The sequence below is a fragment of the Littorina saxatilis genome, linkage group LG13 (genome assembly GCF_037325665.1).
Source record: "Littorina saxatilis isolate snail1 linkage group LG13, US_GU_Lsax_2.0, whole genome shotgun sequence".
In the NCBI taxonomy this organism is placed as follows: domain Eukaryota; kingdom Metazoa; phylum Mollusca; class Gastropoda; order Littorinimorpha; family Littorinidae; genus Littorina; species Littorina saxatilis.
The window spans coordinates 34,503,885-34,528,884 of NC_090257.1; the positions used below are offsets into that span (position 1 = coordinate 34,503,885).

At 44.0% G+C, this 25,000-nt stretch overlaps 2 protein-coding genes across 2 annotated transcripts in view; one reads left to right on the plus strand and one right to left on the minus strand.

Annotated features, from left to right (window-relative positions):
* The window catches only part of LOC138945589 (uncharacterized), a 291,977-nt gene that overhangs the window by 138,297 nt on the left and 128,680 nt on the right, over positions 1 to 25,000 (plus strand). The window lies entirely within an intron of this gene.
* On the minus strand, positions 4,938 to 24,444 carry LOC138946143 (cytosolic phospholipase A2-like). The gene is made up of 6 exons (XM_070317650.1): positions 24,422 to 24,444; positions 12,667 to 12,748; positions 11,581 to 11,727; positions 10,880 to 11,004; positions 9,652 to 9,689; positions 4,938 to 5,100 (listed from the first exon to the last, which is right to left on the minus strand). The coding sequence occupies exons 1-6, from the start codon at positions 24,428 to 24,430 to the stop codon at positions 4,938 to 4,940; spliced, it is 564 nt and encodes a 187-aa protein (XP_070173751.1). The 5' UTR covers positions 24,431 to 24,444.

A 25,000-nucleotide genomic window follows, 5' to 3' on the forward strand; every position in this document is an offset into this window, starting at 1 on the left:
GCGCATACTACAATTGCAGGACATTCCGTTTTTAAAGGCAGCTCATTGGGAAATGATCTCAGACACAATATCGAAGACGTGAAATGCGTCAATCGAGCAACTGTCGTAACTTGGCTACAATGAGACGGTCTCCTACCTTGCACCATAGACACGGACTGTGACATTCTTGTTTAATTTAGGTTAAATGCTCAAAACAGAGTGACTCAAAAGCGACAGTTCGATCAGTTACTGACCGAAAAAAACGTGCTCGAGTCATTCGGCGAAGGTGGCGAGCTTTCAAACCAGCACGACTGAATAACTCAGAATGCCTTTTTTCATCATGCCTCTATTCTACACGAGTAACATAGTGCAGTGGTAACGGTTCCGGACTCTCGTTCATTCGCTCCGGGTTCAAGTTCCGCCAGGAGCTATATATTTTTTTTAATTAATCTTTTCCTTTTTAAGCCTCCGCAATTGCATTCCGGCTGCAAAAACCGGGTTTTGCCTCTGTGTTAATTTTATTCATTTGCAAAAGAAACCTTCCTATGCTTTGAAAAAATCATATCATGTCTTGATTTTCAACTGTACGCGCGTGTGTATAATTATGTGTGTCACTACGGTGAGTATGTGTGTGTGTGTGTGTGTGTGTGTGTGTGTGTGTGTGTGTGTGTATATGTGTGTGTGTGTGTGTGTGTGACGTGTCACTTGTGTCATCATAGTTTCAGTGTGTGTATGAGTGTAGATTGAGAGAGAATGAGAGAAAGTGAGAGAGAGTGAGTGTGTGGTTATTTGTTTGTGACTGTTTGCGTGCGTGTATGGGTGCGTGTGTGTGTGTATATGTGTGCGCGCGAGCGCGCGCGTGTGTGTGTGTGCAGTGTGTGGTGTGTGTGTGTTTATAAAGTGCCGTCAGTGTCATTTGTGTCATAGTGTCAGTATGTGCATGCGTGTACGTTTGTCTGTGTGTGCGTGTGTCGTAAGAGAGAGAGAGAGAGAGAGAGAGAGAGAGAGAGAGAGAGAGAGAGAGAGAGAGAGAGACCGACACTTCTTTGGCAATTTTGGACCAGACAGCGTCTTTATGTTTAACAGTTAGACTGTTCTGAAATTTGGACAGAATAACCGTTCTTTCGTAAAACACTTCTGTCAAGAGTACAGCAATTTCACCATCTGAAAAAGGCGCAGAACGCCCCTCCGTGTCTACTTTCTTTTTGAGCGGCACACGTGCCTTGCCATTTTCGTTGACAAGTCATGTTGATAGAAACGTGCGCATGCGTATTAGTAGGGATTCCCCCAATTTCCCCGACCTTGACCTTAATACTCTCGCTGTCACTACTTTGGCGTTCAAGTCAGTTCATGCATTGTGAACAGTGTTAGAAAGTTGACTTCGGGAGTTCCCACTTCGAAAAGAGGCCTCTACTTCCAGTGTTTCTTACTTCTAGTTCATGCATACGGGCCCAGAACGCTTCCCTTAAGTAAGTTGTTCTTACTGTCAAAGTGAAAAGGTCGAATCAATTTATAGCCACGCGAAAAATACACTCTCACCTATCTCTATATATTTATAGATATAGATATACATATAAACTCGGAGGCAAAAGAAACGCAAATAAAGGATGCGTTAATTAAACCTTTATGGACTTGAAATAAAAATAAAATAATGATACTAGCATGTTCTGCACGTGTTGTTTTAGCGGTCTTATCTTGTCAGAACCGTGTTTGCCGTTATCTGGGTCACACGTGAGGTCTTGTTGACGGGGATCCCAAACCGTCATGGGGACCACTTTCAGCACATGCACAATGTGGAAAAGCAGCTTTTCGTGTTCAGAGTGTTCAGGCAAGCTGTACCGTACTCACAAAACTGTTACAACATTCATTTCTGCGACACAGGCGCGATGCCGAGACTATCACCAGATCAGCGCCAACAGGCGATCGGGAGACTTGATGCCAGACAATCAGTTCAGCAAGTTGCTAGGGCATTTGGAGTAAATGTCACCACGGTTTATCGCCTGCAGCAACGTTTTCATGCCACTAACAGTACCTGCGACTTACCAGGACGTGGCAGACCCCGGGTAACAACAGCCCGACAAGATCGCCATCTTGTCCATCAACACCAGCGAGATGCATTCGAAACTGCCGCCAACACAGCCCGTAACACATTTGGGGTGCATGGACAACCCGTCAGTGCCAGAACTCTACGCCGACGCCTTGGTGGGCAGAACCTGGTAAATCGGCGTCCTGCTCGACGTCCTGTCTTGACAGCTCAGCATCGCCTGGATCGTCTAGCCTGGGCCCAGCAGCACGCCCACTGGCGCCATCGGAACTGGCGGAGGGTTCTTTTTTCGGACGAGAAGTGCTTTTGCCTGGAACCTGGCGATGGGCGTGTCCGGATCTGGTGAAGGCCTGGACAGCTGTTTGCTAACAATAACATCCTGCAGCATGATCGATGGGGAGGTGCCAGCGTCATGATATGGGGCGCCATTGGTGTCAGTTAGCGAGTGGGACCTGTCGTCTTTCAGAACGTCGGCCAAGGTCGTGGGAATGGTGTCAATGCAGACCGCTACATCAATCAAGTCCTGCGTCCCTATGTGGTTCCATTTGTCCAGAGGTACCGGAACTGCCTGTTCCAGCAAGACAATACCCGTCCCCATACTGCACGTGCTACCCAGGACAGGTTGCGTCACAACAGCGTGAACATTCTGCCTCATTCTGCTCGATCTCCGGATCTCAACCCAATCGAACACTTTTGGGACATCATGCAAAGAAGGATTAATGCCCTTGCCCGGAGACCCCGCACAGCAGCAGAACTGCGTGCTGCCGTGACCCAGGTGTGGGCTCAGGTCCCTCAGCAGCAAATTAATCACCTCGTCCTCTCTATGTACCGGAGGTGCGCCACAGTCATCAACGCACAGGGAGGAGCAACACGCAATTGACTTTCAACAGTCTTCAAACAGTGTTCAGTGGAACATGGCACGTCATGCTCTCATCCCAATACACTTTTCCGTATGGTTTTTGTATCGGTCAATTCGTTTCCTTGTTATTGTTAACCCGAAATAATTAATTCGACATTAAAATTCATGGGTAACCCATCTTCACTGCAGCATTTGCGTTTCTTTTGCCTCTGAGTATATATATACGGCTTCTGTGTGTGTGTGTGTGTGTGTGTTTGTGTGTGTGTGGGCAAAAACCTGTGTATTGTAGAGTTCTGTTTGTGATGTGGTCTAGCGGCTTTTGTCTGTCTGTATGTTCTGGCATTTGAGAAGCCACAACAGATAATATAGGGCTAAGAAATAAGCTCTAAAATTCTCAATCCTGTGTGAAAGGACTTCGCCTGCAAAGGTGATTGTGATGAACCGCCACGCTGTCTGTCTCTGTCTCGCGATTCACCCCGGCGAAGCCGGGTATTCCTCTAGTACTACTATAAATGGGGGGGGGGGGGGGGGCTCTTAACGTGCTCGAATATAGCTAACCTATTAGGGACACTCCTATGCCATTCTGTACCATCATATAAACCCTCATTCATAATGCCAATAAAAACCACGTCAAGTAAATAGCCCGGCTATCGCGCCACTCTGCCTGGACCTAAGTACAGAGATCTCCGACATATTTCCTTCCTGTCACTGTGATCTGAATCGCCCTTGCCCCAGATTTCTTCTCTTATTGCGCCCAGTCCTACCCCCCCCCCCCCCCCACCCCCCCTCTTCTGTCCCAATTTCTGTGTCACCAAACAGTTCCGGTGTCAAATATTAGGAACAATTCCGGTCCGGGTTCCGCTCCGGAGTGCATATCTCCTGGGGCAATGGTTTACGAGCTTCTGATTGGCTGAACATGAAGAGGATACAATAGCCGACGGCTTGACTTTCTTAAAAAGACACACTTTTAACCCAACACTGTTAGTGACTGTGACTGAGTGTGACTGACTGGCGTTGACAATGAGACAACGAATAACTATAAACGCTCGTGTCTCGGGGAATCCCCTGCTTCAGCAGAGAGCATGCACGAGGCTTTGAAGCATGTCGAGTGTTGTTTTTGTTTCGGGGGGGGAGGGGGGGGGGGGGGGTCTGCGCACATTGCGTCAACATCCGGCAACGTTGACTTGTGAATGAAACATGACTGTGCAAGTCAATCGGGATTCAGCCCAATGTTTGTGGTCCGTGAGGTAATTCAGTGCAACAGAATTACGTTCAGGGCACGCCTAACATTACTGCGTGACATGTGCTGCTTCCTGACCTGTGCCCGTCCACATGTGTGCGACTAAAACAACCTTTCAAGACCTGTTACACTAGTTCTAGTGCACTAGAAACATCTGCTCATACGCCTTAATTTGATAGGGACAGTATATATTGGGAATTTCTTTTCTCTCCTTTTTCATGTATAATTCCTATTTACGTTACACCATCCCCAGAACAGAATGTTTCGTTTTGTCTATAAATCAACGTTCCATAAACTTCACACAATGTTTAAAAGAAAGTCAGCTACTTGCTTGTTTGGAGCAGCGCGAACATAAACATCTTAAGGAAAAGTTTATATCTTTAAAAGAAACATTGTATGCAAATCAAAGGCTCAGACAAGCTACTCAAAGACTCTGCTTATCTTAGTCCAATAGTATATTTTAGGACCTTAAACAAAGAGGAATTAGCCTTCATGCCCCCCCTTTTTTTTTGACCCATCCCCCTTCCCCTGCCTCACACAACCCCAGAGGGTTGTCTTTCTCCTCCCCCCTACCCTCTCTCCCTCTCTTTCTCTTTCTGAGGACAGCTAGGTTGTAAGAAAAAGGCGTAACCTTAAACCTCTATCTTTGTACAAATAAAGTTACATCATCATCATCATCATCAGCAGCAGCAGCAGCAGCATCTCTCACTGAAAGTCATTTTGGGAAATGTCCAAGACAAACAAAAACAAACAAACAAAATCATGAAACTAGCAGCAGAAAGAGGAACCATTACCCAATCTGACATAATAATAAATCATAGCACGACATACGAGGAAGCACTTGCCTCATCAACAGTCCTGGGTCCCTGTTCGCCAAGCAATTCATTGAGGGCTTGCCATACTTTGTTCTTCCTCTTCCTCATAAACTCCTTCTCTGGGTCACTCAGGCACAGACTGTAGCGCAGGGTGGGGTTCTGGCTGTAAACAAAAATGACAATAGCAGCTTCTATATATATAAAAACAATTTTTATTAAAAAAAATTTTTTTTATTAACAAAACTTTTCAAAATTAGATCTAACTTGTTCGCGTATCCATTTCTGGATCTGCAGGCTGGTACAGAGTTACCTCCCTTTAGGCTTTTTCAAATTTCCCTTGTTTTAACCTAATTTCTTGGTTAAAACTTGTCTAAATTTCTAAATTCTTTCTTAATAAATATCAATTCTACACTTTGGCCTTAAATCAAAGTGTTTCCCTTCACAGATATCCTCTTGGGGTTGTCAGATGAGGGTAGTCTCCCATGCCAACAGAAGCTACCATTCAGAGAATGGTTTGCTTCTTAGTTGGATACCATGGGTTGACAACTCTCGCCATCAGTACCACCTGACCATTGATGAGACACGATAGTGTCGGAGCACGTGTCTGGGCTAGGTACAATTAGGACTAGATTACCTTGCGATACGTCCCCCACAAAGGGACTTTGCTCTGTAAATCTCGGTCCCCCTTGAGGAGGGTCTGATGCTCCCAATAGGCTGTCTGTGAAGGGATACTTATTTCTCTCTCTATCTCTGCTAAGAGATTTTAACAAATCTCGGAAGAAAGTCTCTGCTGACTTTCAATTGTTTCTTTCACAATTTCTGATGTTTTATATATATATATATATATATATATATATATATATACCACTTGTGTCTGTCTGTGTGTGTGTGTGTGTGTGCGCGGTGCACGGCCAAAGTTCTCGATGGATCTGCTTCAAATTTGGTGGGCATATTCAGGTACACCCGGGACAGGACACAACCTGGTCGATATTTCAACACGTGCTCTCAGCGCGCAGCGCTGAACCGATTTTGGTTCCACCTCAGCTACCCGGGCCCCCATACCGACACACCAAAGCCAAAGTTCTCGGTGGATCTTTTTCAAATTTGGACACCGTATTCAGCTACACCCCGGACACAATATCATCGATGAGATATTTCAACACGTGCTCTCAGCGCGCAGCGCTCAACCGATTTTGGTTTTTCTGTTCATTTCACCATTCCCAGTAACTCTTCCTTATCTTCTCCAGTGTTGTGCGTTTATCTCCCTTCCTTCGTGTGGCTTCAATCCATATTCCCGTTTCTACGTTACTATTTTCAGAATGTCACTGCGCTGTCCAGAACGCTTCCCTTGCACCCGTAAGTTGTTCTTACTGTCAAAGTGAAAAGGTCGAATCAATTTATAGCCACGCGAAAAATACACTCTCACCTATCTCTATATATCTATATATATATACGACTAGTGTCTGTGTGTCTGTGTGTCTGTGTATCTGTCTGTGTATCTGTCTGTGCGCGATGCACGGCCAAAGTTCTCGATGGATCTGCTTCAAATTTGGTGGGCATATTCAGGTAGACCCGGGACACGACACAACCTGGTCGATATTTCAACACGTGCTCTCAGCGCGCAGCGCGGAACCGATTTTGGTTCCACCTCAGCTATTTTGGTTCCACCTCAGCTACCAGGGCCCCCATACCGACACACCATAGCCGCTACACCACATCACAACGCCAAAGTTCTCGGTGGATCTTTTTCAAATTTGGACACCGTATTCAGCTACACCCCGGACACAATATCATCGATGAGATATTTCAACACGTGCTCTCAGCGCGCAGCGCTGAACTGATTTTGCTTTTTGTGTTCATTTCACCATTATAAGTAACTCTTCCTTATCTTCTCCAGTGTTTGGCGTTTATCTCCCTTCCTTCGTGTGGCTTTCCCGTTCAGTTGTAAGTTACTACTATTTTTAGAATGTCACTGCGCTGTCCACTGCGCTGAGCGTCTTCGGATATTCCCGGCGTTCTGTTACAGTTACTATTTTTAGACGGTCAACGCAGTGTACAGAACGTAAATTGGACCCGTGAATTATCCTCACTGTAAAAGTGCAAAGGTCGAATCAATTTATAGCCACGCGAAAAATACACTGTCATCTATCTCTCTATAGATACGGCTTCTCTGTGTTTTTGTGTGTGTGTGTGTGTGTGTGTGTGTGTGTGTGTGTGTGTGTGTCTCTATATGAGCAACACCTGTGCATTGTTCAGTTCTGTTTGTGATGTGGTCTGGCGGCTTTTGTGTAATTTTATGTACTGGCCTTCCTTTGAGAAGCCATAACTTGCTCAGTCCTGTTTGAGTGGAGTTCGCCTCCAAAGGTGATTAACACGGTTACATTCGTCGACAAGGATGGGACTCGATATGGTCAGGAATGGCATTATGGCCACTGAATCATTTTCGTGCTGTTCCCATTCCACGAATCTGGGAGGGACCTAAGCTAGGCGGGTCCATTGTTCGGACCCGGCGAAGCCGGCGTACGGCTCTAAGTACTTCTTCCCGGCGAAGCCGGCTACCCGGCGAAGCGGGTATTCATTCTAGTTGATAGATATAGATATACGGCTTCTCTGTGTGTGTGTGTGTTTGTGTGTGTGTGTAAGCAACACCTGTGGATTTTTGAGTTCTGTTTGTGATGGGGTCTAGCGGCTTTTGTCTGTCTGTATGTTCTGGCATTTGAGAAGCCACAACAGATAATATAGGGCTAAGAAATAAGCTCTAAAATTCTCAATCCCGTTTGACAGGACTTCGCCTTCAAAGGTGATTGTGGTGAACCGCCACGCTGTCTGTCTCTGTCTCGCGATTCGCGATTAGTTTAGAATATAATTATGGCAGTGTACAAATATATACATATTATAGCAGCTTTCAGAAAATCATAGATATCAGTGTAAAAATATCTCATAGCAGCTTTCAGAAAATTATAGATATCAGTGTAAAATACATTATAGCAGATTTCAGAAAATGATGGATATCACATTAAAGCCATATGTACTCGATGACTATACACGCTAATTGCTTTACCAACAGCTGGAGACATGCTAAATTAAGTTCCCTGCAAGATATTGTGGTCTAGGACCCCTTAAATGTTGAGATATTTGAATTTTTATTTTGATCTAGATCGTCCTATTTATAAATTTGCCAACAGAGGGAACGTTGACGCAAGGGAAATAACTCCGCGTCTTTGTTGACATCCTCACTTTTTCATAGGCTAGAACAAGCTGTAATGCATGTATATGGTCCGCGCATGGCGACATATCGTCATTACATGGTCTTATGGTGCGTTTGACATCGATTATGGGCAAACTACACTTTGTAAACACGGGAGCGCGTACATATATGCCTTTAAAGCAGATTCTAGATTATGACACATATTCAAATCAGTGTAAAATACACGACAGCAGCTTTCAGAAAGTGAGAGATCTATATCAGTGAAACATACATTACAGCAGCGTTTACAGTATGATAGATATCGTTGTAAAGTAAACTTTAGATTTTTTTTATATGACAAATATAAGAGTGGATAATAATAATAATAATAATATGGGAGATTTAGGCCTTAAAAAAATAGGTGTGGTTACGGTAACCCGACCTACCCTATTTTTAGGGGCCGACCCTATAACTTTTTATTACATTTGTCAAAAAACCCCACAAAAGAACAAGAAAACGAGTGCAGAAAACGCAATGAAAGCGAAAGCGCCCGAGTCGCACACTTATTTCCCTGTCAAGTAGGTTTAATTTGTACACGTTAGAAAAAAAAAGTAGAAACAAAAAAGTGATTGCCTACCTTCCTACCTTATTTTTTGGGGCTATGTTACCGTAACCACACCTATTTTTTTTTTTTGGGGGGGGGCCTTATAGAGCGCTTTACATTCTCTAAGCGCTTTACAATGACAAACATACATATACATACAAAGCAAAGCAAAAAAGCATGTGCAGCAGCATTCAGCACACAAGTGAACAACGAAACACTACATCAATACAAGCTGCAAGCATACTAACACAGGCAAAAATACATTAATGTATCAGCGTTTTTAGAATATGACAGAACATAATGTAAAACACACCATAAAAAGGATGATCATTTGGACGCGGATCCGCACTAAAAACGCTTTTCTGTCAATCTAAACGCAGACAATTGCCCATTTACACATTACTGAAATTCATCAGATTCAAATCCCTTTCTCCCAAATGCCCGCCGCCCCCCTCTAAAAGCTCTATTATTTCTACTCCGATCCTATCCCTGATCACGGCAGTTTTTAGCAAATGACTTGTTAGTGTAAACTTGTCGTCTAGACAGTTCAAAAATCCCAGTAATGGATACACACACAAAACGTGTATCCACTGATGCAATGAGAAAAGAATGTTTCGTGTGGGTTTTTTTTTAACGAAAGGACTGGCACATAACTGTTTTGTTTCACCTTCCCCCCAGTTCAAAACGCATAGAGCGCAAATTCAGTAAAGAGCTGTCGACTTCGTTTACCAACTTCTCTATTACCTTTCGTGTAATTGGAGACATGCCACCCTCCTCCTCCACGTCATCCGCAACAACAACAACAACAACAACTACTACAACAACAACAACAACAACAACAACAACAACAACAACAACAACAACAACAACAACAACAACAACAATACCAACAGCACACAGGCTATTGAATTAATTATACTTACTCCCACTCCATATGGAAGGCAACATCAATCTCAGACCCCTGCAAGCAACAAAAACACAGAACAGTCAGTAAACATACATTTTGAGTAAATATTTCACTACAGCCGTAAGTATAAAAAAAACCTAATGAATTCTGTGTTCAGACTGGTCGACTTTCTTTCTTTATTTGGTGTTTAACGTAGTTTTCAACCACGAAGGTTATATCGCGACGGGGAAAGGGGGGGGGGGGGGGGATGGGATAAAGCCACTTGTCAATTGTTTCTTGTTCACAAAAGCACTAATCAAAAATTTGCTCCAGGGGCTTGCAACGTAGTACCTTACTGGGAGAATGCAAGTTTCCAGTACAAAGGACTTAACATTTCTTACATACTGCTTGACTAAAATCTTTACAAAAATGGACTATATTCTATACAAGAAACACTTAACAAGGGTAAAAAAAGAAACAGAATCCGTTATTCGCCTCTTACGACATGTTGGGGAGCATCGGGTAAATTCTTCCCCCTAACCCGCGGGGGGGACTGGTCGACTAGTCGTTCACTATGACATACCGTCCAGCAAAATACAGTACACAGCATAGTCAAGTAACCATTTTGAATCAAAGCAAACACCTGGAAAAGTTTTTATTTTAATTTTATGCCAATTTTTACAAAGAATGAACAGCCTTTAAATTACACACACACACACAAATTTCAACCCTTCTTCAAATGTACCACGTTAAACAAACCGGCAAAATAATCTTTCTTTTTCCAAAACTTTTTCAAACTCTAGTTGCCATTACCGTCGACATCATGATCGTTGGCCGTGTCAAGCTTCTAGTGTCAAAACAATGGGACACTTAAAACCGGCCAGGGGTCAAAACAATTAATGCGTCAGATCAAAGAAGTGTGTGTCAATGACCAAAGACCGAGGCCTGTGAACAACACTGCGGTGGTTTCAAATACTACGAGTTGGTACAGTGGATTTCTTTCTTTCTTTCTTTATTTGGTGTTTAACGTCGTTTTCAACCACGAAGGTTATATCGCGACGGGGATCCCCCATTTTAAGACCTCCAAAGAGAAAAATAGGGTCTTAAAACGGAGCGAGTCTTACAATGGGGGGGGGGGGGGGGGGGGGGGGGGTAGTTTTTACAGAGGTTATGAATAGAAAGTCTAAGAAAACAAAAGGTCTTAAAAAGGAGATAGTCTTAAATTGGGGGGGGGGGGGGGGGGTGCTACTGAAACAGTCACGTACCCCTGTGAAGGTGAAGACCTCAGTCTGCCACTTGCCGTACTCCTCGATCCTATTGTGAACTCTGAAGGTCACTGTGTCAACCTGCTGGTCAAGGTTGAATGGGTTGGCCTCCATCAGGGTCAGTTCTGCAAATGACACCCAAAATACATTTAATTCGTAAAATGACGGACAGTTCTGCACAAGACAAAAAACCAATTAATTCGTAAAATGAAGGTCAGCTCTGCCAATGACAACAAAAGTATTGATTCTTGGTATTGGTAATAAGACACATTAAGCCAATGATCGCTCTGTGTGTTTTGTGAGACAGTATAACCAAAACGACTAGAAGAATACTTCCCACAAAACAAACCTGTTAGTCACAACGCAAATGCAAATAGACGATTTTCATAGTTAGTTGTTCGTCCCTATCGCAGGATAAAGCCGGTCGGAATCGTGGAACATGCTCCGGATGTTGTGACAATTGTGTCCGAGGTAAAGGGGCTCTCACTCTTCCAGACCGCTGAGTTATTTCCGGAAACCGTCTATTAAATTGTAAAAAGCAAAGTAGTAGACTTGTCATGATACGAAAAACTCTCAGATGCAATGAAAACTGGCACGTAGCACAGACCGGATGACAATATCTTTCTCGCATTTTTTTCTCATAAAAACCGTCACAACATTGAATATGTCCGGTCAATGCAAATTAAGAATGTGTAGCTCACCTAGCACATTCTCCTCAGAGATGGCGAGGAAGAAGGTGAAGGTTTCGTTCCAGACGGGGTTGATGCTGCCGTCAATGGTGCGTGTCCTCTGACGACCTTCTGGGGCCGTCTTCACCCGTAACTTCACGTAGGGGTCAGGCGTGTCGACTGTTGATATGAAATATAACAAATTTGCGTTATTTAGTACGGTACATACTTTTCAGGGTTACAATTTTAAACGCGCAAAGTTAATTAAAAATTAGAGACGCTGGTGTTAAAGGCTAATAAGATTTTTTTAACATAAAAAACAAACATGGTTAACCGCAATAAAAAGTGCTTTTTCAATCAATCAATCAATGAGTCTTGTATCGCGCATATTCCGTGGGTACAGTTCTAGGCGCTCTGCAGTGATGCCGTGTGAGATGAAATTTTATACGGCCAGTAGATTGCAGCCATTTCGGCGCATATTTACCTTTCACGGCCTATTATTCCAAGTCACACGGGTATAGGTAGACAATTATTAACTGTGCCTAAGCAATTTTGCCAGGAAAGACCCTTTTGTCAATCGTGGGATCTTTAACGTGCACACCCAATTTTTGGCCTTAGTAAGCGGGATAATTCGTGGTTAACCTATTACTTTGAAAAGAATTTGTTTTAAAGTCTTCTTTGTCAAATCCTGTCGTCAAATAAAATAAACCCGGAAGTGGAAGCGGGGATTGGGATCGGGGGAGGGCATGGGGGGTGGGGGTGGGGGTGTCCAATACAACTGTGACCTTCTGCAGTCTGTATGGAACACATCCACTTACTATTATGCCCTTGTTCTCCCCAATCGTTTACACATTTCACCACGTCATCTTACAACCAGATTACTCCCACATTTCCGTGCAGACTGACTAACTGTAAGAGATTTATGAAGATATGAATATTGTGTGAACAGTGCATGTGGTGATTTTTGTCCGTATGATTAATTGTTTTAAGTAGGTTGTACATTTAATTGTTCTATTTTGTATATGTTCTTTTGTAAAGGGCCTACAGCCATAGGTTAGGCACTTAAAATGTCCAGTTATTATATTATTATTTATTTTAAACAAGAAAAAAGTCACTCACGGCGATCTTGAAACCATCCATTTGAGATGTTCCTCCCACAGAGGACCTTGACAGTCAGAATGATACAGGGCAGATGCTGAACCTGGAACAGACGGCTTGCACACTTAGTCCCCGTTTTCTCACAACTACAAGTCATCATCGACGTCCTCTGGACAATGTCCACTGTTCACCAATGTCTGGTTATGATCTGTTCACACGAGCTATTTTCAAACTATATTGATTCAGGTGTTATCGGGTTTTTTCCTCCAGAGAGAAATGGGTGAACAGTTGGCAAAGTAAAATCGTCGAGTTCAACAGATTTGCAACCGACTCGTGGATGTCTTGAAACTTAGGTACTGTTCAGCTTATTATAAAGTGGCATTTGTCCGCCCCCTCGTTCGCATTCCCCAAATACAGGCAAAGCATATATGTGACCCTCCACCACGAAATGATTCGCATGTCACCTCGCGCGGTTCTGCGCTAGGCTTAATGTAAGTCCAGGGAGTGTCTGGTAACAGTGTGAGGGTCACCTTAGTCACAGGCTTATAACTCAAACAGTTTTTGCTATTTTCTAAAACGGGTTTCACCACTGGATAGAGCATAAAAAACTCTTTAGGCAAATGTAAAAATATGAAAATCATGCAAAAGTGACATGCGACTCATCCCGTGGTGGAGGGTCACATATTGCTCAGTATGGCAAACGAGGATGTAAGCCTGGAAAAGTCATGTGTTTTGGAAGTTTCGCCTTTTGGTTTAAACACAATTTTATTCAAAATACATGACATGAAACAATTGACAAAAATGCAGCTAGGACACGAACTCAAGCAGATGCTTATTTGACGTGACCATAACAATGCTAAGTTACACACGTTTTCATGATGGTGGACTACACAATTATTAACCAGAAGAACAAAATGTAGGAGGGGGGTACGGGGAACTTAATCAAAACAGGAGGATTTACAGAGAAAAAAAATTAATCAAATAAAGTTTCGCCTTTTCGTTTCCGCGATTAGAGAGCTGTTCATGTGGTCAAATGACTCAATTGAAACATCATTTATTACAGTTTCATGTTCTAAATTTAACGGCTTGAGAGAAAGAATTTTGATTTCAAAGTCAACTAATTCATTTCATGACATCATTCCACGAAAAGTATCAGTCACAGTAGTGACTATTTTTGTCTCCGCGGAATACCCAATGTACATAGTAAACTTAGTGTCAATTGGAAAGTACTTTACTGAAATAATAATCCGGATAACATGACAAGACAAAATGACAATTTCACTTCCAGTGCAGACACTAAAAAGTCAGCTTACTTTGATTGAAACAATCATGTGAAGGTCTGACTGTGACTGAAACTCCGGATCAAAGTTTCCGGCGATACGCATCAATTTTCAGCAAAAGTTCAATGGATGCAGCAAAAAGACCGACGCCATCAACAGATAGAATAACTGTAAATTTACTTCGGAATCCCGATTAAGCAACGAAAGTAAAAATTATTACCTTTTTTTTTTTTAGATAACAGGGCCAACAATTTGGTTAGAACTAGTCAAAAGCAATTCTCTTTTATTTAGATATTTGCTTGAATGGTGTTGTATTTAAAGATCACATTTTCCGCCACCAGCAGGAAGGCCATTCTACACGGATTAGCTAATGGAAAACTAAAGTGGTTGAGTGCTCTCTCTCTCTCTCTTTCTCTCTCTCTTTCTCTCTCTCTCTCTCTCTCTCTCTCTTCTCTCTCTCTCTCTCTCACTCTCCCTCTCTCTCTCTTGTCTCTCTCTCTCTCCCTCCCTCTCTCTCTCTCTCCTCTCTCTCTCTCCGTCTCTCTCTCTCCATCTCTCTCTCTCTCTCTCTTGTCTCTCTCCCTCGCTCCCTCCCTCTCTCTCTCTTGTCTCTCTCACTCTTCTTCTCTCTCTCTCTCTTGTCTCTCTCACTCTTCCTCTCTCTCTCTATCCCTCTCTCTCTCTCTCTTTCTCTCTCTCTCCCTCTCTCTCTCTCTCTTCCTCTCTCTACAAAAAATAAATACAGTATTTAGTCTAGCTTGCAACAGGATTGTGCGGTACGTAACCAGCAATCTGTTATGTAAAGTGCTGTAATCAAAATGTTATTCTTCGTCTCTAGGGAGTGGGTGGGTGGGTGGGTGGTGGTAGTGGTGGCAGAGGCTTGATCAGCAAATATACCCTGGCTTCGATTCATTCTTTATTCGCTCCTACTGACAACATTGGCCTTGTGTGTCGTTCTTTTATTTCCACAGTCATTCTTCTGAAAGAGCGTTTAAAAACCTAATGTCTGGTACTGTAATAGTTTCCTTTATTCGGTAGGCCCATATAAACCATGGCCTTGTGCCGTTCCTTTATTCTCACGGTCTTTCTTCCGAGAGGGCGTGCAAAGAAAATGTCTGGCATGTATTGCAACAGCTAGTTCTCCTTATTCAGCGGGCCAATATAAACCCTGGCCTTTTGTCGTTCCTTTATTCTCACGCTCTTTCTTCCGAGAGGGCGTGCAAAGCTTATGTCTGGCATTGCACCATTACACCTTATTGCACTCTGTTAGCACTGCCTTTGATTTTCTGGAACACAGAGCCGTGCAGTAAATGCCAGGCGCACCCATTCCGACCAGGTAAATTGCGGGTCTGCTGCATTCCAAGAAGGGGGTGGGGGTACAGTTATGTGTCTACCTTGACCCCCCTCCACCCAAAGTTTTTATTCTCTTGGGCCCTCCTTCCAAAACACAACCACCCGTCATCCTCACCCCACCGCCGCTCCCCCCCCCCCCCTTTCTCTCTGTTCTCTCTCTCTCTCTCTCCCCCTCCTCTCTCTCTCTCTCTCTCTCTCTCTCTCTCTCTCTCTCTCTCTCTCTCTCTCTCTCTCTCCCAAGCTCTAACATTACGGAGTGATTCAGCTAAAAAAAACACAACCTTAAAGGTATCCTTCAAAAACATTAAGGTAGGTCTTACGTGGGTTTCCCCAGCACATTGTTAGGGTTTGTCTTCTTTTGATAGGTTTAATGTTCATCAAGTTACACTGAGGGTATGTAAACTGATAGGATACTAAAACAAGTCGCGTAAGGCGAAATTACTACATTTAGTCAAGCTGTGGAACTCACAGAATGAAACTGAACGTAGTCCGCCGCTAGTGCAAAAGGCAGTGAAAGTGACGAGCCTGTTTGGTGCGGTAGCGGTTGCGCTGTGCTTCATAGCACGCTTTACTGTACCTCTCTTCGTTTTAACTTTCTGAGCGTGTTTTTAATGCAAACATATCATATCTATATGTTTTTGGAATCAGTAACCGACAAGGAATAAGATGAAATAGTTTTTAAAAGGATTTCGGAAATTTAATTTTAATCATAGTTTTTAGATTTTTAATTTTCAGAGCTTGTTTTTAATCCGAATATAACATATTTATATGTTTTTGGAATCAGAAAATGATGAAGAATAAGATGAACGTAAATTTGGATCGTTTTATAAATTTTTTTTTTTTTTACAATTTTTAGATTTTTAATGACCTAAGTTATTAGTTAATTTTTAAGCCACCAAGCTGAAATGCAATACCGAAGTCCGGCCTTTGTCGAAGATTGCTTGGCCAAAATTTCAATCAATTTGATTGAAAAATAAGGGTGTGACAGTGCCGCCTCAACTTTCACGAAAAGCCGGATATGACGTCATCAAAGACATTTATCAAAAAAATGAAAAAACGTTCGGGGATTTCATACCCAGGAACTCTCATGTCAAATTTCATAAAGATCGGTCCAGTAGTTTAGTCTGAATCGCTCTACACACACACACACACACACACACACACACATACACCACGACCCTCGTTTCGATTCCCCCTCGATGTTAAAATATTTAGTCAAAACTTGACTAAATATAAACAAGTCGCGTAAGACGAAAATACAACATTTAGTCAGAAGGATAGCACGCTTTTCTGTACCTCTCTTCGTTTTAACTTTCTGAGCGTGTTTTCAATCCAAACATATCATATCTATATGTTTTTGGAATCAGGAACCGACAAGGAATAAGATGAAAATGTTTTTAAATTGATTTCGAAAATTTAATTTTGATAATAATTTTTATATTTTTAATTTTCAGAGCTTGTTTTTAATCCAAATATAACATATTTATATGTTTTTGGAATCAGAAAATGATGGAGAATAAGATGAACGTAAATTTGGATCGTTTTATAAAAAAAATATTTTTTTTACAATTTTCAGATTTTTAATGACCTAAGTCATTAATTAATTTTTAAGCCACCAAGCTGAAATGCAATACCAAAGTCCGGGCTTCGTCGGAGATTACTTGACCAAAATTTCAACCAATTTGGTTGAAAAATGAGAGCGTGACAGTGCCGCCTCAACTTTCACGAAAAGCCGGATATGACGTCATCAAAGACATTTATCAAAAAAATGAAAAAAACGTCTCAGGATATCATACCCAGGAACTCTCATGTCAAATTTCATAAAGATCGGTCCAGTAGTTTAGTCTGAATCGCTCTACACACACACAGACAGACAGACACACACACATACACCACGACCCTCGTCTCGATTCCCCCCTCTATGTTAAAACATTTAGTCAAAACTTGACTAAATATAACAAGTCGCGTAAGGCGAAAACACAACATTTAGTCAAGTAGCTGTCGAACACACAGAATGAAACTGAACGTAATGCCATTTTTCAGCAAGACCGTATACTCGTAGCATCGTCAGTCCACCGCTCATGGCAAAGGCAGTGAAATTGACAAGAGCGGGGTAGTAGTTGCGCTAAGAAGGATAGCACGCTTTTCTGTACCTCTCTTTGTTTTAACTTTCTGAGCGTGTTTTGAATCCAAACATATCATATCTATATGTTTTTGGAATCAGGAACCGACAAGGAATAAGATGAAAATGTTTTTAAATTGATTTCGACAATTTAATTTTGATAATAATTTTTATATATTTAATTTTCAGAGTTTGTTTTTAATCCAAATATAACCTATTTATATGTTTTTGGAATCAGAAAATGATGGAAAATAAGATGAACGTAAATTTGGATCGTTTTATAATTTTTTTTTAATTTTTTTTACAATTTTTAGATTTTTAATGACCAAAGTCATGAATTAATTTTTAAGCCACCAAGCTGAAATGCAATACCGAAGTCCGGGCTTTGTCGAAGATTGCTTGACCAAAATTTCAATCAATTTGGTTGAAAAATGAGGGCGTGACAGTGCCGCCTCAACTTTCACGAAAAGCCGGATATGACGTCATCAAAGACATTTATCAAAAAAATGAAAAATACGTTCGGGGATTTCATACCCAGGAACTCTCATGTCAAATTTCATAAAGATCGGTCTAGTAGTTTAGTCTGAATCGCTCTACACACACACCCACACACACACACACACACACACACACACACACACACACACACACACGCACATACACCACGACCCTCGTCTCGATTCCCCCTCAATGTAAGCGATACTAAAACATAAACAGAACACACAATACCTGCCTTTACCGCCACAGCAGAATAACAGCATATCTGTGTACTTGATTTTAGTCCAAAACAAGGAAACTGACAAGAAGTGTTAACAGAATGGAATGATTTGCACGGAACTATACAACCGCGCATCAATCGATCGCCTGCGCAGGTTGACTGGTTGAGTGAGTCGGATTCGATGAAACTTTCGCACAAAAACTCCTGTTTTCTTTGAATAACTGAAGAAAGGAGGAATAAAGAGGTTACACACCTCGTCTCAGTGATTATTAAAAATAATGGTCTCAGTTCGCGGTCATGAAAAAGCTCGCTGAAGCTCGCATTTTTCATGATCCGCTAACTTCGACCATTATTTTTAATAATCACTGAGACTCGGCATGTAACCTCTACGTATTATTTTATTCGGAGCATGACTAAAAGACGAAGTGAAACACTTGTGGAACACTTGTTGAACACGTGTGTTCACCTGGTGTTCCACTGTGCAAAAAAGTGTTTACCATGTGTTCCAAAAGTGTTCAGGTAGCAGAAGATGCTTCAGGATAACACATTGAGAACACTTTCTGTGTTCCAAAAGTGTAAAAATGTGTTCACCCTAACACTTTAAGTGTTCACCATAAACACTTTCAGTGTTCTCAAAGTGTTATAAAATTTAGAGTGTGGAGAGTGGGTCCTGGGTCCTATCACGGTCGGGCTTGCTTGATCTTGCCCTTTTCTTTTCCTCCTCTATTTTTTTTTATCATATTACCCCAGTCCTGTCTGAGGCCAACAATCTATGCCTGTAGGACGTTAATATATCTTGTAAGTAACTGCGCTGGCTGCAAAATTCCTCAAACGGGAGGTGATTTTAGACAGGCAAGGCACTGGTTTTCCCTTGAGACATGAGAAAATGACTTCTTTTTTTTCATTTTTCTCTGATGGATTGGCTCGCTAATTAAGAATGATAACCACAATAATTTAGAAAAAGAACAGTTTAAACTCTGATGTCATCGTAACACCCAGGGACATGTCTATACTAGTTTTACCGCGCTGGCGTCAAACAACACTTTTCATCTCAAACTCCTTACGACCAGACAAAATATATTCATGTCCTATAGGCATGTATTGTTAGCCTTTTAAGAACATGATCTGGGTTATAGGAAAAAAAAACACCGAACGAACGAAAATTAAGGGGCTTAAATTAAGGTCTAAATTGCCTATTATTGGTTTATACGATAGTTAAAAAAAATTTTAAAAAATTAAAAAAAAATCGGGAGCTGGTTAAAAACAGAAGGATGACGGGAGTGGGGGTGATAAGATATTTAAAAATATCTGTTAAGATTGGATAAAATTGAGTACTTTGTATCACCTTGGTATAAGTGGGGTCCACATACGTAATCTGGGGGGATGGAACGATAAAATCGAGTGTTTATTTCATCCCAATGATGTTAAAAGTTATACAATCAGAGCCACATTTGGTTTACAAACAGTCAGACAGAGACTTAAAGTTTAGTGAAGAGCGGCTCTGCAGTTTCTGTCTTCTGCGTTGTGAAGAAAAACCGGCTTCGGAGGCAAACGCTTTTCCACCACGCCACAATCCTTACAACAGTCTGTCTGTCTGTGTCTGTCTGTCTGTCTGTCTGTCTGTCTGTCTGTATGTTTGTCTGTCTGTCTGTCTGTCTGTCTGTCTCTCTCTCTCTCTCCCTCTCTCCCTCTCCCTCCCTTATGTGCTCCCTCTCTCTCCCTCCCTTCCTCCGTACCTCTCTCTCTCTCCCTCCCTCCTTTGCTCCCTCTCTCTCTCTCTCCATCCCTCTCTCCGTACCTCTCTCTCTCCCTCCCTTATGTGCTCCCTCTCTCTCTCTCTCCCTTCCTCCGTACCTCTCTCTCTCCCTCCCTCCTTTGCTCCCTCTCCCTCCCTCCTTCATTTGCTCCCTCTCTCTCTCCTTTCCTCCATACCTCTCTCTCTTCCTCCTTTGCTCCCTCTCTCCCCCTTCCTCCTTTGCTCCCTCTCTCTCCCTCTCTTTCTCAGTACCTCTCTCTCCCTCCCTTCCTCCGTACCTCTCTATCTCCCTCCCTTCCTCCATACCTCTATCTCTCCCTCTCTTCCTCCGTACCTCTCTCTCTCCCTCCCTCCTTTGCCCCCTCTCTCTCCCTCCCTCCTTTGCACACTCTCTCTCTCTCCCTTCCTCCATACCTCTCTCTCTCCCTCCCTCCTTTGCTTCCTCTCTCTCTCTCTCCCTTCCACCGTACCTCTCTCTCTCCCTCCCTCCCTTTCTCCCTCTCTCTGACTCTCTCTCCCTTCCTCCATACCCCTCTCTCTCCCTCCTTCCTGTGCTCCCTCTCTCTCCCTCCCTCCTTTGCTCCCTCTCTCTCTCTCTCCCTTCCTCCGTACCTCTCTCTATCCCCCCTTCCTTTGCTCCCTCTCTCTCCCTTCCTCCATACCTCTCTCTCTCCCTCCCTTCCTCCATACCTCTCTCTCTCTCCCTTCCTCCATACCTTTCTCTCCCTCCCTCCTTTGCTCCCTCTCTGTCCCTCCCTTCCTCCGTACCTCTCTCTCTCCCTCCCTCCTTTGCTCCCTCTCTCTCTCTCTCCCTTTATCCGTACCTCTCTCTCCCTCCCTTCCTCCATACCTCTCTCTCTCCCTCCCTTCCTCCGTATCTCTCTCTCTCCCTCCCTCCTTTGCTCCCTCTCTCTCTCTCCCCCTTCCTCCATACCTCTCTCTCCCTCCCTTCTTTGCTCCCTCTCTCTCTCTTCCTTCCTCTGTACCTTTCTCTCCCTCTCTCCTTTGCTCCCTCTCTCTCTCTCTTCCTCCGTACCTCTCTCGCTCCCTCCCTCCTTTGCTCCCTCTCTCTCTCTCCCTTCCTCCATACCCCTTTCTCTTCCTCCCTCCTTTGCTCCATCTCTCTCTCCCTTCCTCCGTACCTCTCTCTCCCTCCCTCCTTTGCTCCCTCTCTCTCCCTCCCTTCCTACGTACCTTTCTTTCTCCCTCCCTCCTTTGCTCCCTCTCTCTCCCTCCCTCCTTTGCTCCCTCTCTCTCTCTCCCTCCCTTTCTGCGTACCTCTTTCTCTCCTTCCCTTCCTCCGTACCTGTCTCTTTCCCTTCCTTCCTTCGTACCTCTCTCTCTCCGTCCCTTCCTCCGTACCTCTCTCTTTCCCTCTTTCCTTTGCTCCCTCTCTCTCTCCCTCCCTTCCTCCCTACCCCTCTCCCTCCCTTTCTCCAAACCTCTCTCTCACCCTCCCTCCTTTGCTCCCTCTCTCTCTCTCCCTTCCTCCGTACCTCTCTCCCTCCCTTTCTCCGTACCCCTCTCTCCCTCCCTTCCTCCGAACCTCTTCCTCCCTCTTTTGCTCCCTCTCTCTCCTTCCCTTCCTCTCTCTCTCCCTCCCTCCTTTGCTCCCTCTCTCTCTCTCCCTCCCTTTCTCCGTACCTCTCTCTCTCCCTCCCTTCCTCCGTACCTCTCTCTTTCCCTCCTTCCTTTGCTCCCTCTCTCTCTCCCTCCCTTCCTCCCTACCTCTCTCCCTCCCTTTCTCCATACCTCTCTCTCACCCTCCCTCCTTTGCTCCCTCTCTCTCTCTCCCTTCCTCCGTACCTCTCTCCCTCCCTTTCTCCGTACCTCTCTCTCCCTCCCTTCCTCCGTACCTCTCCCTCCCTCTTTTGCTCCTTCTCTCTCCCTCCCTTCCTCTCTCTCCCTCCCTCCTTTGCTCCCTCTCTCTCTCTCCCTCCCTTTCTCCGTACCTCTCTCTCTCTCCCTCCCTTCATCCGTACCTCTCTCTCTCCCTCCCTTCCTCCGTATCTCTCTCTCTCCCTCCCTCCGTTGCTCCCTCTCTCTCTCTCTTCCTTCCTCCGTACCTTTCTCTCCCTCTCTCCTTTGCTCCCTCTCTCTCTCCATTCCTCCGTACCCCTCTCCCTCCCTCCCTCCTTTGCTCCCTCTCTCTCTCCCTTCGTCCATACCTATCTCTTTCCCTCCCTCCTGTGCTCCCTCTCTCTCCATCCCTCCTTTGCTCCCTCTCTCTCCTTTCCTCCATACCTCTCTATCTCCCTCCCTCCTTTGCTCCCTCTCTCTCTCCCTTCCTCCGTACCTCTCTCTCTCCCTCCATCTTTGCCCCCTCTCTCTCTCTCTCCCTTCCTCCATACCTCTCTCTCTCCCTCCCTCCTCTGCTCCCTCTATCTCTCTCTCACTCTCTTTCTCCGTACCTCTCTCTCTCCCTCCCTTCATCCTTACCTCTCTCTCTCCCTCCCTTACTCTCTACCTCTCTCTCTCCCTCCCTTCCTCCGTACCTTTCTCTCTCCCTCCCTTCCTCCGTACCTCTCTCTCTCCCTCCCTCCTTTGCTCCCTCTCTCTCTCCCTCCTTACCTCTCTCTCTCTCCCTCCCTCCTTTGCTTCCTCTCTCTTTCTCCCTCCGTCCGTATCTCTCTCTCTCCCTCCCTCCTTTGCTCCCTCTCTTTCTCTCACCCTCCTTACCTTTCTCTCTCCCTCCCTCCTTTGCTCCCTCTCTCCCTCCCTACCTCTCTCTCTCACTCCCTCCTGTGCTCCCTCTCTCTCTCTCTCCCTCCCTTCCTCCGTACCTCTCTCTCTCCCTCCCTCCTTTGCTCCCTTTCTCACTCCTTCCTTATCTCTCTCTCTCCCTCCCTCTTTTGCTCCCTCTCTCTTTCTCCCTTCCTTCGTACCTCTCTCTCTCTCTCCCTCCCTCTTTTGCTCCCTCTCTCTCTCTCCCTTCCTCCGTTCCTCTCTCTTCCTCCCTCTTTTGCTCCCTCTCTCTCTCTCCCTTCCTCCGTACCTCTCTCTCTCCCTCCCTCTTTTGCTCCCTCTCTCCCTCCTTACTTACCTATCTCTCTCCCTCCCTCCTTTGCTCCCTTTCTCTCTCTCTCCCTCCCTGCGTACCTCTCTCTCTTCCTCCCTCCTTTGCTCCCTCTCTCTCTCCCTCCCTCCTTACCTCTCTCTCTCCCTCCCTCCTTTGCTGCCTCTCTCTCTCTTCCTCCCTCCGTAACTCTCTCTCTCCCTCCCTTCTTTGCTCCATCTCTCTCTCCCTCCCTCCTTACCTCTCTCTCTCTATCTGTCTCTCCTTTGCTCCCTCTCTCTCTCCCTCCCTCTGTACCTCTCTCTCTCTCCCTCCCTTCTTTGCTGCCTCTCTCTCCCTTCCTCCATACCTCTCTATCTCCCTCCCTCCTTTGCTCCCTCTCTCTCCCTTCCTCCGTACCTCTCTCTCTCCCTCCCTTCTTTGCCCCCTCTCTCTGTCTCCCTTCCGCCATACCTCTCTCTCTCCCTCCCCCCTTTGCTCCCTCTATCTCTCTCTCACTCTCTTTCTCCGTACCTCTCTCTCTCCCTCCCTTCATCCGTACCTCTCTCTCTCCCTCCCTTCATCCGTACCTCTCTCTCTCCCTCCCTTCCTCCGTACCTTTCTCTCTCCCTCCCTTCCTCCGTACCTCTCTCTCTCCCTCCCTCCTTTGCTCCCCCTACGCGGTTCATACTTCGCAATAAGTCAAGTCAAGTCAATATTTATTTCAAAAAACCCCTAGGGTTACATGAATAAAATAAATAAAAATTGCAATAAACACGACAAAAAAGATGTAATAATGAGACACAACACTTCGAATTAACCTAAAATAAATCTCATAACAAAATAATTGTAATTATTATTTTTTTTTTACAGGAATGTATATGTTTCTGTGTTTGTTTTTGTTTTAATACAACAAAAAAACCGTGATCAAATAATCAGAACTCTTTCAAAATACTCTTAATAAAATATATTAAATGCAATAACTTTTTTCTTTTTAATTCAAATAAATGTTTTGGTTTGACTGCATTTGAATAAAAACTGAATTCTGATGAAAGCAGTTACTGTAAAGTCATTTGAAGTCACATGATAAAAATCACATGGTTTAGTTGAGCAGACCACAAAGTGCAGAGCTAAAATATGTGTATGAATCTGTGTGAAAATCCAGTCCGTTTGTCCACAGGGATGCTAGGAAGCAGTCAAATGGGGTCGCTCAATCTGCTCAAATCCAGTCAAATGGGGTCGCACGGGCCGACAAATGGGGACGTCCCCGTTTGTCGGAAGCGTCCCCATTTGACTGCTCTCCAGTGACAATCGTCCCCATTTGTCGGTAAAACCACCTACACACACACACACACACACACACACACACACACACACACACACAGCTAACCAGACGGACGGATAAGATTATCTGGAGCCGGAAGAAAATACACGAATGACAGATAGACAGACAGATAGCCAAACAAAAAGCTTATAGATGACGTATCAACAGGAAGATAAATGCAAGACAGGAAGTGAATAATATGTATATCTGAAAAGTAGCTGTACATACCTCGAACATTTGATAGGGATCGAAGCTGCAACAGAAAATGTACAAATAATTAGTATCAACGTCAGGCAGTATATCTTTAGCGGATAAATTGAAGGCTTCTGTGGCAGAAACAAATTCTCGGGATAGAGATGACTGTTTTGAAAAATTGGATGAATTCTGTCAGCGGAACAGAATAAACAATGAAGCGTTTATCATTCCTCCGATTGCAGTTCATGAGGTCGGAACATTTATTGAAAACCTGGAGAATAAAAAGTCCATGGGTCCTGATAAAATACCCGTGAAGTTATTGAAGCTTTCTCTACCGTATATTGTGGATTCGCTCACGTTTGTATATAACCTTAGTATTGAGCAGAACTTTTTTCCGTCTAAATTGAAAAGCGCCAAAGTCATACCCCTTCCCAAATGTAAAGATCTCTCAGACCCAAGTAATTTTAGACCCATTTCTTTACTGCCTGTTTTGTCAAAACCATTAGAAAGGCATGTGCACAAGCATCTTCTTGCTTACATGGAAGAACAAAATTTGTTCCATCAGTTTCAATCCGGTTTTCGGTCCAAGCATTCTTGCCACACAGCTCTTAC